The sequence below is a fragment of the Brachycentrus maculatus genome, unplaced genomic scaffold (genome assembly GCF_059751285.1).
Source record: "Brachycentrus maculatus isolate JH-2025_06_01 unplaced genomic scaffold, ASM5975128v1 h1tg000326l, whole genome shotgun sequence".
NCBI classification, from domain to species: Eukaryota; Metazoa; Arthropoda; class Insecta; order Trichoptera; family Brachycentridae; genus Brachycentrus; species Brachycentrus maculatus.
In genome coordinates this window covers 3,478,848-3,495,000 of record NW_028281075.1, presented here as the reverse complement: position 1 = coordinate 3,495,000, position 16,153 = coordinate 3,478,848, and the positions used below count along the sequence as shown (strand labels likewise).

Here is a 16,153-nt window from a genome sequence, read left to right as displayed (position 1 = left end):
TTATGCTTGAATCTTCAAAATATTTTAACGAGTTTTTATTTATAAAAAAATCCTCAATTACGTTTTAAGTAATCAAAAATTAAAAAAAATATATAATAAACTTATTGAATGCGAATTCATCAAAATTCCGTTGAAATGTGAATTGAAAGTAACATTTTTATAATGGACTATTTTTAATATGTGGTAAGTAATTTATCTTTTTCCGATATCCTCGTAAACAATAGAAGATATTACCCCAAATGAAAGATGAACAAATTAGTTTTGAGATAGACATACGGTTATCTGGGCATCAACAGAGCTTACGACCTGTCATCAGCTGGCTAGCAACTAATTACCTTGTATACTGTGTACCATTCGAAATTCTGTCCATGATTGAACAATCGTGTCAACAATTTAAGTTTTACTTTGTCAATACCACTATATCGAAAAAAAAAATTAAAAACGAGAAACAGCTCTTACCCCCTCTTCAACCTTCAACATCCCAAGGAAACAACTCTAAAACTTAGAATCGGCTTCACATACGGTGTTTGAAAATAATGCGGAATGCATCGAAACACGTGTCACAATAGATTCTAAAAAATAGCGGTATTTACTAAGCAAGTCTTAAATTAAAAATGAATTGAATTTACCACAAAGTGACTGCCGAATCAATTTATAAAAATAATATTTTATTGATTCCAATACTACGTGAAATCCAGTAATTGTATTCAAAGATTTTTTCCTTTCTTAACGACCGAAGCCAATTTGTACATAAAATATTACATGTATACTTTATGATAAATAAGATGTTTTCTCTTTTTAAGTATATTATCGGTTCGAAAAGTACTTATCTAAACAACGATGAACATATAAAATACAAGGAATTATGCATTAGCCTGAAATATTGCAATTATTATTGCTTTATAGTTAGGAAGTGACATATTCCAGATATCGGTGTGGTCCGCGAAATCATTGCCGAGGTTTTGCACATAGGAGTATTGAATCCAGACACTGTCTGGCTTTTATTACAATAAAATATATCGCTCACTCCTTTCAAGAACGTCATAAATCAAAAATCGTCAGTTTTCAGTTTTGCGTGTTTTTGGAATGCCAAGAAAATGTACTATATCCCACCAAAAGCGGCATATTTTTAACTAAATATTTACCCGCTTCAGGGCAGAAAGTATTGTTTTTGCATTTTGAAGAAAGGGCATTGTTTAATATTTTTTTTAAATATGCCAAGTTTTTTTTAAAATGGAGAAAAAACATTCAGGTTTTATCTTAAAAGGTCTGTTGCACAGTAAGAAGTTCAATAAGTGGCTTGATATTTATTTTTAATACATTGTATTATATTTTTAAACATTAAAAACGTTCTCCTGAAAATTAGAGTTTTTTTATTTATGACGTTCTTGAAAGGAGTGAGCGATATGAGGGTTTCTCGTGTTTCAGGTTGGGATTTGAAAACGATAGTTAACAAAAACATTCAACAGTTTTTTTTTATTCTAATTATGTGGAATGACTCATGCATTTGCATAGTCAAACTGCACGTTGTTAAAATGAGTTGAATGCATACACATGTTGTTTCCTTAATTGGGGCCATTATTACATCGGAAGGACAAACTGTTCCTTTCGAATATTTGCTAAAAATCTCCTTTTCCTCTCCGTTAGTTAATTCTATCACATTCATCAGAAATAATTACTACAGAGGCCCGCGCTTAGTAAAGAGAGTACGTGTGTTTTTATAACTAAGGTAATTTAAGGAATCCCTTTGCTATTAATTTTTTAATTATACGATTATAATCATAGTTTTTTTGGAAATAAGAGCAAAGGAAGGCTAATGAAAGCTAAGTACGATCAAGTATTCAGTCAGGTCAGATGTTGGGCAATTGGCGGGTATGTATGAGGAAATGCATGAATGTGGAAGAGGCGAAGATTGTTTGTAAAGACAGACTGCTGTGGCTATGTATTCTCTCTGCATACACCTGCAGCGGAGTGGCGTGATGATTCACTAGTTTTTTTTTTATTATTAATTCTTTCAATCTACTTCGTAAAACCTAGTTTTTTTTGTTTTTTGTGCAATCAATACTATTCGTATTTTTAATTTTTGTTATCATTATCACGCGATCTACTATCGTTTATGACTTATAAACATATTCTAAAAACATATCATAATGCCCTAACAAGGCGAAACAATTGTCACAATATAATTTTTTTATGTATTTTTGTTATTAAAATACAACTTAGTAGACTCAAAAAATCTGTATTTGATTTAAAATTAATACATAAACATATCAATATTTTAACAAAAGGAAAATTTACTACTCTTATAACATATTAATGTAATTCATTAAGCTTCGTCAATAATCTTATCCGCTTCCGAAGTGTAATAGTCAGAACGCTTAACTGCCTCTCTGGAGGTCCCGGGTTCGATTCCCATGGGGGGATCAAATAAATATAAGTGATTTTTTCAATATTACACTGGACTGGCACCTAAAGCGAAGGGATGATCACCTTTCCTTCATAGGTTAACAATCAGGATAACACTGCGTTTATATGAAGCAGTGCCTTATGCACCACTGGGGTACGGATGAGTGTTAAAAGAAGACCATTAAGCTTAATTAATAATTTTTCTCAATTTGATAACGATATTGACTTTACGATTATACCATACGATAATTTTTCTTGTTCTCTTTTCGTTCCGTCGATTAATTTCTTTAGAACACGATACCTTTAACGGGCATATTTTATTTGGTACATTGTTCATGCAGTTAATGTAAAAGTGCTGACAGTAAAAAGACTGAGTAATGCGGCAGAATAATTACATTATTTCGTTTCTCGAGAAAGACACTCATTAGTTCCGCACCCCTGATCCCCGGATGACGGCGGTCTTACTGGAAAAATTATTACGAATAATGATCTCATTATCAAGGGCTCTGCAACCTTTTTTTAAAAAATTAAATTAAAAAACAAACAAAAACACATAAATCCGTAAGGGTGCAGCTGTAATTTAATTTAACCTGTGGCATTCCAACATAGGTGAAGAAGAATATGGAGTTCTGGGCATTTACAGGGCTTACGACCGCCATAGGCTGGTTTAAGTGATCAATTTACACGTCTTACATTCCCCAATTGAACCCATGATTGACAACCACACGACTCAATTTTCGAAACGCCTAGATATATTGATCAAATTCACGTGACACAGTTCATGTAAGTTCACTACTGACATCTATGTTGGAATAGGGAAAGCTTTTATTAATCAAAGACTTTTTCTATTTGTACTTAAGTTCCGAATCTTGGATTTAATTCACATACATGAGCCCAGCCTGAGAATCGGTCTTCTTCATCTATGTTAAGATGCCAAAAAAAAAAAAAAACTAGCTCCGTCTCAGAAATAATCCATATTTGTGAGCCAGTATTTGGACACACTCAAAATGTTGAGTGATATTCCACATTGGATCTTTTGTTTTTAATTTCACAGGGACGCTATCAATATTCTTCATTGTAGCATTAATCTAATTCATTTTAAACGGTTATTACTTTTACTTTATAGGTATTTATTAGTTTAAAACAATTTTTTTTAAATAAGACCTTAACACCGGTAGAATTAAGTGACAATTCATGTTTTTAACAGCAGGATTCCAAAAAAGGGTATAAATAAATTAAATATCTCCATTTATAATTCTCCGAAGTTAAAAACTGCGTAGTTTAATTCAAATTTGCTTAATTTAAGTATGACACGCTGACCATTACACCACGTCCGCCTCCGTGGTGTAATGGTCAGCGTGTTTAGCTACCGTGCTGGAGGTCCCGGGTTCGATTCCCAGGGGGGGGGTGAAAATAAATATTAGTGATTTAACACTGTAATATTTATTTAATATTACCCTGGACTGGTTCCTGAAGCGCAAGAGTGATCGCCTTGCCTTCATGTAAGTAATGATCAAGATAACACTGCGTCAATTTGATGCAGTGCCCTATGCACCATTAGGTGCGGATAAGGGTTATAATAATAATAATTTAAGTATACTTTTAAGAATTACATAAACTTATAAATTGTACAAAATAATAACATAGGAATAAAAAGTTTCAGAATTACATATACTTAGGAATTATACAACAAAATTACATACTTAGGAATAAAAAAATTCAACAGCCTCCCTTTAAAATATAAAACACACACTCTAAAAATGAAAGTTAACGAACAATAAAAACACACACAGACTATACAATAAAAAACTAAACAAGATAACTACCTCGCACAGCTTAAAAATATATGTTCCCAGTAATATTTTTTTAAATGTATGAGATGTAGCTATCAACAACAACAAAAAATCCCTCTCCAAGAACAAGAGCTCAGTCTCTTTTTTGTAGAGGCTCAGCGCAACTTAAATTAAGTAGAAATATGTAGAAATTGTTATAAATTGTATAAAAAAGTAACTATATTAAATCAAAATAAATAAAACATAAAAATAACAACACAAAAATATATTTTTTAATACATTGCCAAGAAAAGGCCCTAAATACTATGGATGCCCAGTTTGAAATATTTTACTTCTTTTCCCATTCGGTCGCGTTTGGAGCAGGAAATAAGTAATATGTCGTTTTTATGATCTCATATCGCAAATTACTTCCTGGCCTCATCAAAAGCTATTTTTCTGGATCGTTATTTTATTGCCGTATATTTTTTATCCCAACTTTTTGTAGGCACGACTGTGCGTAAATCTACAGTGTTACAAATTATATTCGCTATGCAAAGTAATTCGGCACTTAATTAAAGCTTTTCATATCAATCCTTATGATCCTATTTAATGTTAATAATATAATTTGGAACCTGGTCTAAGGAGCTATTTACAAAATATAATTAAGAAATGAATCTAGGTTGACGAAAATAATTATTTAATTTGTTAAAATAACTTTATTTCAATAGCTGCGTAATAAATATCTAACAAAGCTTTTTTTATTTATTTCAGGTCATCCAAATGAGTGAAACTGTGAAAAACACGAAAGTATTTTTTTTAAATCACGACTAAAAATATATTAAGAATTATTATCTGTGCTGGTAACTTGAACTTTAACCCTTTCCCTGCGATAGCGCTGAAAGTTCAAGGGCAGTGGCGTGACCAAGGGTGATCGCTCAGAGCGAAGAACAGCGACGCATGATGACGTCGCCTAAGCTGGAATTACTCTTGGCATGTGTCGCTTTTGTGTCGGCTATCTCCATCACTGGAGCTAAACTTCCCAGAGAGTATAGCCGCTACACCGACAAGTGGTTTGATAACACCAATGATGCGAGCGACTCTTTCAGACTACTCCAGGATGGGAGAACCTACCGACCTCCGTACTCCGGTATGTTCAGACCCGACTACCGCCACCTTTCGAAAAGCCAACAAAGAGTAGAAGAAGACAGAGCTTTCGAGGCCTATGTTCGAGGACACCTGGAACTCGATACACAACGGGACAGTGGAACGATACGGAAAATATCCCAACTGAAAAATATCCCGAGACCCGAGGCAGAAATTAGTAGTTTCATATCCAGGGAAATAAGAAACTCAAGTAATAAAAGCAAATCACATTTCAGCAAAAAATATCTTTCCGATGCCACAGAAGCTAAACACGCAAGCGCGAAGCTCGATACATTCGTAAATGTTGATAATAAACACGACAAGAATATAGGAAACGAGAAACTCGTTATCCATGGAGGAAAACAATCCGACAAAAGCACCGACAAGAACATAAGAAACGAGGAACTCGTTATTCATAGAGGAAAACAACCAAACAAAAGCGCCCTATTTAAATCGGTCGATCGTGAAGATTCAAAGAAACATCGCCAGATAATCAAGAAGAAGGAACGACTTCTGAAGGAATACGCGAGAAATAAATACGAAATGGCGGAAAAGGAGTTGCTTAAGAGGAATAAGCGTGCAGTGTCTGTTATGAATTCGGAGTATATCAGTGTCGGTCCTCAGTGGGGGTCGCCAGTGTGGCTTGGCGGTTCTGGAGAAGTGGCTCTGCGCGTGCGGACTGCCGGGCACGCGGTGGTGTTCCGCGCGGAGGCGCGCTCGCTCGGGCACGTCGCCTTCGCGCTGGGGAACGACGCTGTGCTGGCGTGGCTGGATGAAGACGGCACACCCAATATCCTGGTGAGAATTTCATTTTACGTATTTCAAACTAGAATTAGCTTTATGATTGAATTACAGTGTCCAGTTCCTTATTTTCTTTTCTTTATATTATTTTTTTTGCATTTCACAATATAATCCCACAAAGGCATAGACTGTGTGTGGGTTTACATTTTATTTTGGGCTATAATAAAGGGTACAGGAAAGAATACAATAGATATCAAAAACATATATTAGTATATAGATTAAAAGTGCTAATATAAACTACAAATATTTGATTTTAACAGAAAACAAAAAAAAAAACAAAAAATTTAAATCAAAATAGTAACAATAAGAATATACCATATGGGTTGTAAATTAAAAGAGGAAGCTTCTTAGATCTGTTTTTTTAAATAATTTCAGCATAATATTAAATTGATACAAATTTAAATAATTAATGTCCATCATTTAGTCTTTATGGAATACCCATCTATTACCATTTATCCTATTCTCCAGTCTTGTCTTAAGGCTGAACTCGCAAACGTCCAATTCAGAAAGCGACCGGCCGCGCATGGGTCCAGACGTGTCTCCGCGTGCATTTTTTTTAAGAATACGCATTGGAATTTTCTTTTCTTTACAATATACATTTATCAAAAAGTATTTTTAACATTTTTAAAAACTTTTAATCACTCTTTTAAAGATTTTTTTTTTCAATACAAAAACGGTGTTTCAAGCAAAAAAAAAAATTAAATAAACGTTACCTGGGTAAACAGAAAAATCAATTGCTGTTCATCGTAAATTGGGCATTGAATGCGAATCTCCACTTTGAATCCATTGTTTTTATTTTTTAATAAATTTTTACTCAATTTTTTAATAACCATAGCTATTTTTTTGCAGATATGTATTTCGTTTTCATTTCTTGTATTCCAATTCCCAAAGCTGGTATACTCTATGTCATCTCAAAGGAAAAGTTTCAGCATAAATATACTATATAGAAGCTTGCACGTAAATAAACAAAAAAATATTTAAATGAACCATCCCTGAGAGCTTTATTCCTCCCTGATATATGGAATCCCGTAAAAAATTCGCTTCATATACAGTGATTGTTTGAGAGAGTTTTGTACGACTCGAGAATACTGAGGTGTGGAAATATTTAATATTTAAGGTCTTTATCTTCAAGAACTCACGTACGAGAAGCAGAGTATTATTTATTTAGTGTTTTATTTTACAATTCAGTCTTCTTTTGTCAACAGAACTAATCAAATATGTGACGAGATGTTTATTTACATTTAAAAATATAAATATTAAGTAATTGCAAATAATACAAAATAAAATATAGTGCTTTAAACAAAATGAACTATATGTTTTTGTTAAATACATATGAAGATAATATTAAAACATTCTTTGGACGGGAAAGGTATTTCTACCCGTTCGGTCGATTGATGCTTAAGGACGGGAAGGGTATTTTTAACTTCCGAGTGAGAGGAATTACATGTTTAATGTTTTTATATGAATATTATGTATCAATCTCTTTGATAAGGCCTTAACTATGTGTACATAATTATCAAATCACGTCGCCAGCGATACCCAAGCGTAAAAACACCTTTCCGAAATGTGTTATGAAATTAAACGTATCACAACAATAAAAATCCTTCACCCGACTTTTTTTTGGTGGGATGGCCAACTTCAAACACGCTTATATCCTTTATCACTAAGCTATTTTGATTTATTTCCAATCTCGTATTAAATGACACGACATTAAATATTTTGTTTCCTCGGTGTATGAGACTTTTATGATCAAATGCAGTAGACGTTTTTGATGCATTACTTTTTTTTCCACTAGTGCATTTTATGCATTTTTTTTTTTTTTCACTTTTACCAGATTTATGCATATGCACGAAGAGTATTATTGCCAAGAGTTTTTTTTACGCTCATAACCGCTCATTTGATTAAATAACGAGACCGTGGGTGTTCTGAATTGTACTTGTCCGTATATGCACATATAGCTCACTCCTTTCAACAACGTCATAAATCAAAAAACTTATTTTCTCAGGAGATCGTTTTTAAAGTTTGAGAATATCAAATGTATTAAAAATAAATATCAAGCCACTTATTGAACTTTTTTTACTGTGAAAGAGATGTTTTTAGGTAAAAGGTGTTTTCTACATTTGATAAATATTTAGTTTATTTAAAAAAATAATTAAACAATACCTTTCCTTCAAAATGCAAAAACAACTCTTTCTGCCCTATACGGGTAAATATTAAGTTAAAACTGTGCCACTTTTGCTGGGATATAGTATATTTTCTGAGCATTCCGAAAACATGCACAACTGAAAATTGACGATTTTTTACATATGAAAGTAACATATCGCTCACTCCTTTCAACAACATACGTTGTTGAAAGGAGTGAGCGATATGTATGTTTTGTTTAGGAATACGTATTTTATCCGTGTGATTTTTTACTACTTATCACAAAATTAATATCATTAATGCCCTTTTCACTTAACTCAGGATTTTGAACTATTTTCACTCAACCCAAAACCAAAATATTTGTTAAATAGAAAATCACTTTACATTATAACAATTTTTAATACTTTGTTATTGATAATAACTTTTATAAATAATAACACAAAAAGTGATTTTGTGTCTTTCAAAGTAATTATGTACTTGTAATCGCTTGAGACCCGGGAACAATATTCACAGTTTGGCATTTTGAAATGCACCAATCCTTGTTGAAGAGTTTTTGCTACGAAACCTCGAAATCAGATGTTTGCGGCCCGGCTCTCCCCCATATCATCAGACTGATGACGTTTCATTCCGATAAAATAATGATTGAGGCATAATACTTAACAATTAACATTTATGGATTACATATCGCAGTCATACAGGAGAAAGTGACGAAGTGATTTTTTTTTTACAAAAACGTGATCATTGACTATTTGATATCTTACTAGATTAATATGTACAACATTTTGAGTGTGTCCAAATACTTGTTCACAAAATCTGGATTCTCTCCAATTACAGGAGTTATTTTCAAATTATTTTTTGACATCTCATCAAAGATGAAGAAGAATATGGAAGTCTGGGCATTTACGGGGCTGACGACCGTCATAGGGTGGTTTAAGTGACTTTACACACGTGTAACATTCACCAAATCTACCCATTATTGACAACACACTACTCAAAGTTCTATATATGAACCAATTTTGAAACATTATTCTTGAATCACTAGAACTTCACTAGAGACATCTATTGGTAAGATGAAAAGAAGCTTAATATTGCCCTGAAAAAAATCCCAAAGGATTTTAAACATGGAAGTTTAATAATATATTGACTTGTTAAAAATGACTGCATTGATGTTTATTTTCTTGCCAAGCAAAAGTGACTTAAATGTCCCTCCTGAACATTTTACGTTTTGTTAGTTGGTCACTTTCTCCTGTACGACTACGATATTTACATTGAACGTTTTTCTTACTGGTGAAGATTAATTGTAGGGGACTCAGGACAATATATTTTGTGACATTTTCCAAACATATTCTGAAATGTGAGACATAGCCACGTCAAAAAATAGTCCATATAATTTTTTTTGTTTGAAATATTTGAGCCCATATAAAAAACCAAAGACGGCTACAAGTAATATTAAGTATTTTCATATTTTTATTTTAAAATATTGCTGATGGCACATTTTAAGATTATGAATATTATGAGCTCAGATTTTTTAAACGGCCTTCTATAATGAGTTTCTTTGATAAAACGAAATAATAATAAAAATTCAATTTCAGTTCGATAATTATAATATCGAACATAAATTAATTACCGTTTTAATTACAAATATGACATCCTGAAAACCTTCTTTAGTTTTATGAAATTATCACAAAAACCGACTCTTTGACTGATATAAATTTTAATCTAAATATTTTTATATCCATATGTTAATATGTTTTTATCTAAAGGTCGACTAGTAGATTTAAATCAAACACGTGTCGATATTGTATGTATCTGTCGATAGAGGTATAATATTTTGCCTAGATTCTCTTTACTCAACAATTTTATTCGTCGTTTTGGTCAACAGTATAAGAAAAACAATTCGTTTCATAAATCGAGAAAATGTCCCGAGGGATTTTACGATCGACCAATTTTAGGAAAACTTTTATTGCCTCTCTTCAGTATTTTTTTATAGACAAATGGGTTTGACCATATTTCAAAATGGCCACTTAACGGAACGTTCGAAATGATTAAGTACGGGATCATCCATCGGGATATTTTATGGAAGGTTTGCCGGCATTGTTTCACACCACGTCATTCCTCTAGGAAATTTATCATATTTTATAGGTGTGATATTTATATTAAAATCTCAGCACTGCTCCGTGACTCCGTATGCTGGACGATTTATAACACCTACTCTAGGCGACTAGAAACTGCTGAAATGCATAGATAATCAGCTGCAGTGTCCCTTAGAGTCAAAGAGTTTACGCATTTATGGAAGCCTGGGTATGACTGACATCAATAGTAAGGTATAGGAAAGGCAATTGAGATGGTATGGGAACATAGGTAGAAACTGAACATAGTGTAAACCAGGCGATCGCCATGAATCTTCCTCGAAAAACAAGGCCAAAAATTCATGGATGCCACAGAAAGATAACACGATTCGAAGGCATGACATGGATGTCGTTGTATATGATAGAAGGACCTACAATCTGTGAACGAAGAGAGGCGATCCCAACAGTCTACAAAGACGATAAGTTGGGATGGACCCAGGAAGAAGAAGAAGAATATTTATATTAAAACCACTCGTAAAAATAGTCTCACTGAATAAGAGATGTGACTTATATGTAATTGTTACTTTTAAGGTTTTTCAATTGGGATAATATTACTTACTTTTTCTCGATGGATAATTTCATTCTAGTTTTTTTTATTTTTTTATTATTTATCAAATATACTAATTAAGACCTAGAAATACACGATATATAAGCAATTTGTCCACAGTAAAGCGTGATGAGCTTTAAACGATCGAACCTAAAACCCAAGTTGAGTAACAGCTTCCTTTCAATAAGTGTTTTTTTTATTCGATAGAACATTTCAACTCAAACTATTTTAAATACAAAATATTTATTGGACAATCAAAGTTCCTATATTATTTATTTAAATTCATAATATAACAACCCGGATTTTTTTTTTTTTAAATACAGTCAACATGTAATATCTCTTTTTCTGAAATGGAAGTTATTTTCGACATCGGGCTTTGAATCGATACAGATAATTTAAGTCGTCGATAGCGCACACCGAACTGAAATCTAGAAGATGCGTAATAATTTTGATCCCGACTTCGCAAGAACTTAAAACTTACGAAAGTATTTCGTTCTACACCCTATTTAAACAGACCAAAATAAATTAATTTAATATATGACTTGGAGACAGTAGATTTTGAGAGATATAAGGGAGTAGAGAGACTTTTTGTGACTTCGTTTTACGATTATATTGATTTCATTATTCCGTATAAATAAAAAACCCATATGTGATGATGAGATGTTACAATTTCTCAAAACTAGTCCAGTTAAAATTTTAAACATATTATTACTAGCTACTACTGTTAATAATAACTTTTGTTATTATTACTAATGTTAATAATAACAAAATTTCATAATAATTATGGCAATATGTACAATAAATCAATTATTACAGTTGTTTTACCTTAGCTCGAATTCCTAGCCCTGTTATTTTTAGTATCTGCATAACGTGTAAAGGGTTAATTTAAAATATTCTAAAAACCTATCCCTTTTTGTTAGGATAATAAATGCCTTACCTTAAATATGCACTATGTTCCTGGCTATAAATTCTTCATATTTTGTTAACCCCGCCGGAGATCAAATATGGAAGGTTTTCCCTTATTCAACATTCCTTTTGTTTAGTATAGGACGTTAGTCTTTATTTATTTAATTATTTATTATCCTCATATACATAATTACAAATTATAGATTACGGTAATATGCCCTCACTGAGTTTTCCATCCACGCCGTTTCACCGCAGGAGTAGGCAGAGAGGATAGAACGCCCCACTATTCTGTCCTGACATAAACTCCTCACTTTCTTCACATCCGTACATCTAGTCCATGCCCTTCGATTACGCAGACTTTTGACACCACCAGATTTTAGGTTCTGATTGATCTGATCCTGCCAAGTCTTTTTCGGCTGTTCTTGTTCTGTTCTTTTGCTCACATTCGCCACATACATTTTGTTATTCACTCTCTCGTTATCCATTCGCTCCAAATGTCCATACCACCTTAATGAACTCTTCATAATCTTTTCAAATATCCCTAGTTCAACCTTACATTCCTTTATTTTATCCTCGTTTGTGATGATAAAATACGTTTGTATCGCTAGCTAGACATTACCAAGACAACAACCAAGTAAAGTGTTATATTGACTGCGGTCAGCGGTAGTTCTTGAGAAGGCCTCAGTGTGAGTGAGGCCTTATTATGACTGACCTCGTGATTCGCGCGTTTTTTATCCCTCTATCAGACGACGCAAGAGGACCGGAAGTGGTTTTTGTGAATGCTCACTGATGTTTATAATTTAAAAATTTATTTATTAGAAAAATTTTGACTTTAATAGGGGTTATACCGTATATTTAAATAAGACATTTGAGTACCTTAAAAATACTTAAAAATATTGTATTTCATATTAAGGCTCAGTATTCGATAAATCGCTACTTAATTTTCTTCAAACCCAAGTAATTTGTCGCAATTGAATTTTTTTCTGAAAACACCGGTTTTGAATTGAAAAAATAAGTTTTCGTTACAAATAAATAAATGGTTTTGAAAATAAAAGTGATTTGTTAAAGACGAGGAGTTAAAAAAATTATAAAAATATTTTTCAATATACATGTTTTCTAAAAAACAAAAAAAAATGTAAAATATATTTAAAACAATGGTTATGAAGCAACAGATCTTTTTAGGTTAAACCTGAAGGTTTTTTCTCCATTTGAAAAATATTTAGTATGTTTAAAAAAAATTAAACAATACCTTTTCTTCAAAATGCAAAAACAACACTTTCTGCCCTGTAGCTGGTAAATATTAAGTTAAAAATGTGCTGCTTTTGCTGGGATATAGTACATTTTCTGGACATTCCGAAAACATGAAATTCGTCGATTTTTTATTTATGACGTTCTTGAAAGGAGTGAGCGATATCTCAAATGCAAAGTGTCAAATATATCTCCGTCAAGGATAAGGAAAAGGACGTTTAAGTGTTAAATTATCCAATAACATATAGAGTGAAGAGATCCCAGATAATTAATTCTCAAGAAAGGATTTTTTTTCCTTCGAAGCTGTGTTTCTCGAAAATTCCATTATACAACAATCGCGATGTCATTACAAGACACGAAAATTTGAATACACAAAATAAATCGTTGCTATTCACAAAGCACAACGTCTAACTGACAGGGAATTCATTGTTTCTTGGGAAAATATTTTCATTCCTTCCCTTGTACTAAACTCGCGTTCAACAAGTCGAGTTACGACGTTCTATCCGCAGACTGTAATCTCAGGACGTGTCTCAGTAACATTACGTTCTCTGAATAATAACACGCTAAATGTAATATTTACACGCGAAATGTGAGAAAATAATTTAATTCAAACAGATAAAATGATTTTTACTGTTCCTTGAATGTTTTTTGCAGATACTTTGTGGCACATTTTATAAACTTTATCAAATATTAAAAAACAAAGTTGTTTATTTTATAAAGATTTTTTCTGTAATTGTATTATAACATTGAAATGTACTTTTTACCAATTCATTAGAGAATAAAGCGATACGCATTTTTTTAATGTATGGTGTTATTTTTGACAATTATTTGAGAAGATAGTGTAAACTCAGTAAATAATAAAATATTACATTTTATTTGTTGACATCTCAACGTAGATGAAGAAGAATATAAAAGTCTGGGCGTTTACGGGGCTTATTACTATAGGCTGGTTTAAGTGATCACTTTACACACGTGTAATATTCACCAATTCTACCCATGATTGACAACCACACAACTCAAATTCTTGAAGCTGCTAGATATATTTATGTCACTCACAGATAGAATCGGTGAATATTACACGTGTGTATAATAATCACCTAAACCACCCTATGTCGTAATCTCTATAAATGCCCAGACTTCCATTTTCTTATTCATCTATGTTGAGATGTAAAAAATATTGTCAAAAAAATAACTCCTGATTGGAGATAATCCAGATTTGTGAACCGAATAAAAATACTCATTTGGACACACTCAAAATGTTGTAAATTGATTTTTCTGTAATTAAATTATAACGTTAGAATGTACTTTTTACCTATTCATCACAGAATAAAGCGATGCGCAATATTTTATGTTTGATTTTATTTGTGACAATTATTTGAGAAATAAATGATAAAATACATTATATTCATACATTATACATACATTTTATTCATTCCGTAATAGCTGGAACAAATATCGCTTTTAATCAGTGTCGTGCGAAACTTTTTTAATATTTGTGGGTTACAGATAAAAAAATTACATTTTGGTATTTCACTCAAGTGTCATAGCGAAGACGATACATGAATATAAACGAAATTGATTTGCGTGACTTGCGATAGTCTTACACTGAGGTGAGGATATACACGTGTACGATGTATAAAGTACATTTATTTATGTATGCAAAATGAGTAGTATGTAATAAAGGTGAATATTACACATGAAGCTATGACACATCATGCCTGATAAACCCTTATTCGGTCATAAATATTTATCAGAATAATTAAGCCAGAACACATTTTTGCATAAAGTAAAACCGAGCATCTTTTGTTTTATGGCATACTTAAAATATTTTTACTCAAGATTTCAAACACCATAAAAATCTGTGAGGAAGTGATTCAGTTTAACAAGTGTGTACATATGAACCTCTTCACGTGAAATTCACTACTTTTTTATTGTTTTACACCAAATTGATTACTTTTCCACAAAATGGGTATTTTACCAATTTCCCTCGCAGTCTTTCTCGCATATATACTCGTATATTAAGTGCCTCTTTTATCATCCAGCATAGAATAAATATCGGAGTACTATATATGTTCATAAACAAATTTATTTTGAAGTTTACCCTAAAACTGAAACTTTCGAAGTAGCTGAAAGCTTTTCGCTGAATGACATATTCGGTTTTCTTCGTTGCAAGACTAAAGCATGAACATCCATTTTCTCAATCTTTCGAGTTCAGAAGTCGATAGCTAGCTTCAAAAATCCCTAAAGAATTGTCGTTTCTTAAATTTAACGTATGCAAATCTTTTTTAAAAAAATAGCCTCATTGTTAAACCTACATGTATTGTAAAATCATGAGTTATATTTTAAATAAGTACAACGAATAAATAAACACTGTATAATAATACTACATAATAAAATGGCTTTTAATATATATTTTTAAACTATTAATATATTTGATGGGAAAGAAACACCAAATGGTTTTTTTTTTACGAAATACAGCGATTTTATTTTCGTAGTATGTATATTCAATTAAAACATGTTTTTCTGTCCATGTTTTTTTTAAAATACTATAGATGCAATATATATAAATTGAGAGAATAAGAACAATAAATGAAAATAAAAAATATATAACTAGAAATTTGCACATGCCAAAGTAGTATACATATACTTATATATAATAAATAATAAAACCCTTATCCGCACCCTATTGGTGCATAGGGCACTGTGTCATATTAACGCAGTGTTATCTTGATCGTTTACACATGAATGAAAGGTGATCAGCCCTCCGCTTATGGTACCAGTCCATGGTAATATTGAATAAATATTGCGGTGAAAAAATCACTTATATTTATTTTACCCCCCTTGGGAATCGAACCCGGGACCTCCAGAACGGTAGCCGAGCGTGCTGACCATTACACTACGGAGGCGGACACTACTTATATATACATAACATAAACAATAAATAATAATTGTATGTCCCTCTCCAAGCGTAAGAGATTAGTCTCTTCATTAAAGAGAAAAGCGTTATTAATTTTAAGATTGTAAAAATAGAAATGTCTAGAAAAATAATTAAAATTATT

The 16,153-nt window shown here is 32.1% G+C and overlaps 1 protein-coding gene across 3 annotated transcripts in view; it reads left to right on the top strand.

The window, feature by feature from the left end:
* The window catches only part of LOC148304323 (MOXD1 homolog 1-like), a 111,169-nt gene that overhangs the window by 30,265 nt on the left and 64,751 nt on the right, over nt 1–16,153 (top strand). For all 3 annotated transcript variants that reach the window (XM_088268714.1, XM_088268716.1, XM_088268717.1), the window contains one exon: nt 4,950–6,119. In XM_088268714.1, the coding sequence (XP_088124840.1) occupies nt 5,136–6,119 (984 nt within the window). In that variant the 5' untranslated portion in view covers nt 4,950–5,135. The remainder of the gene's footprint in view (nt 1–4,949; nt 6,120–16,153) is intronic.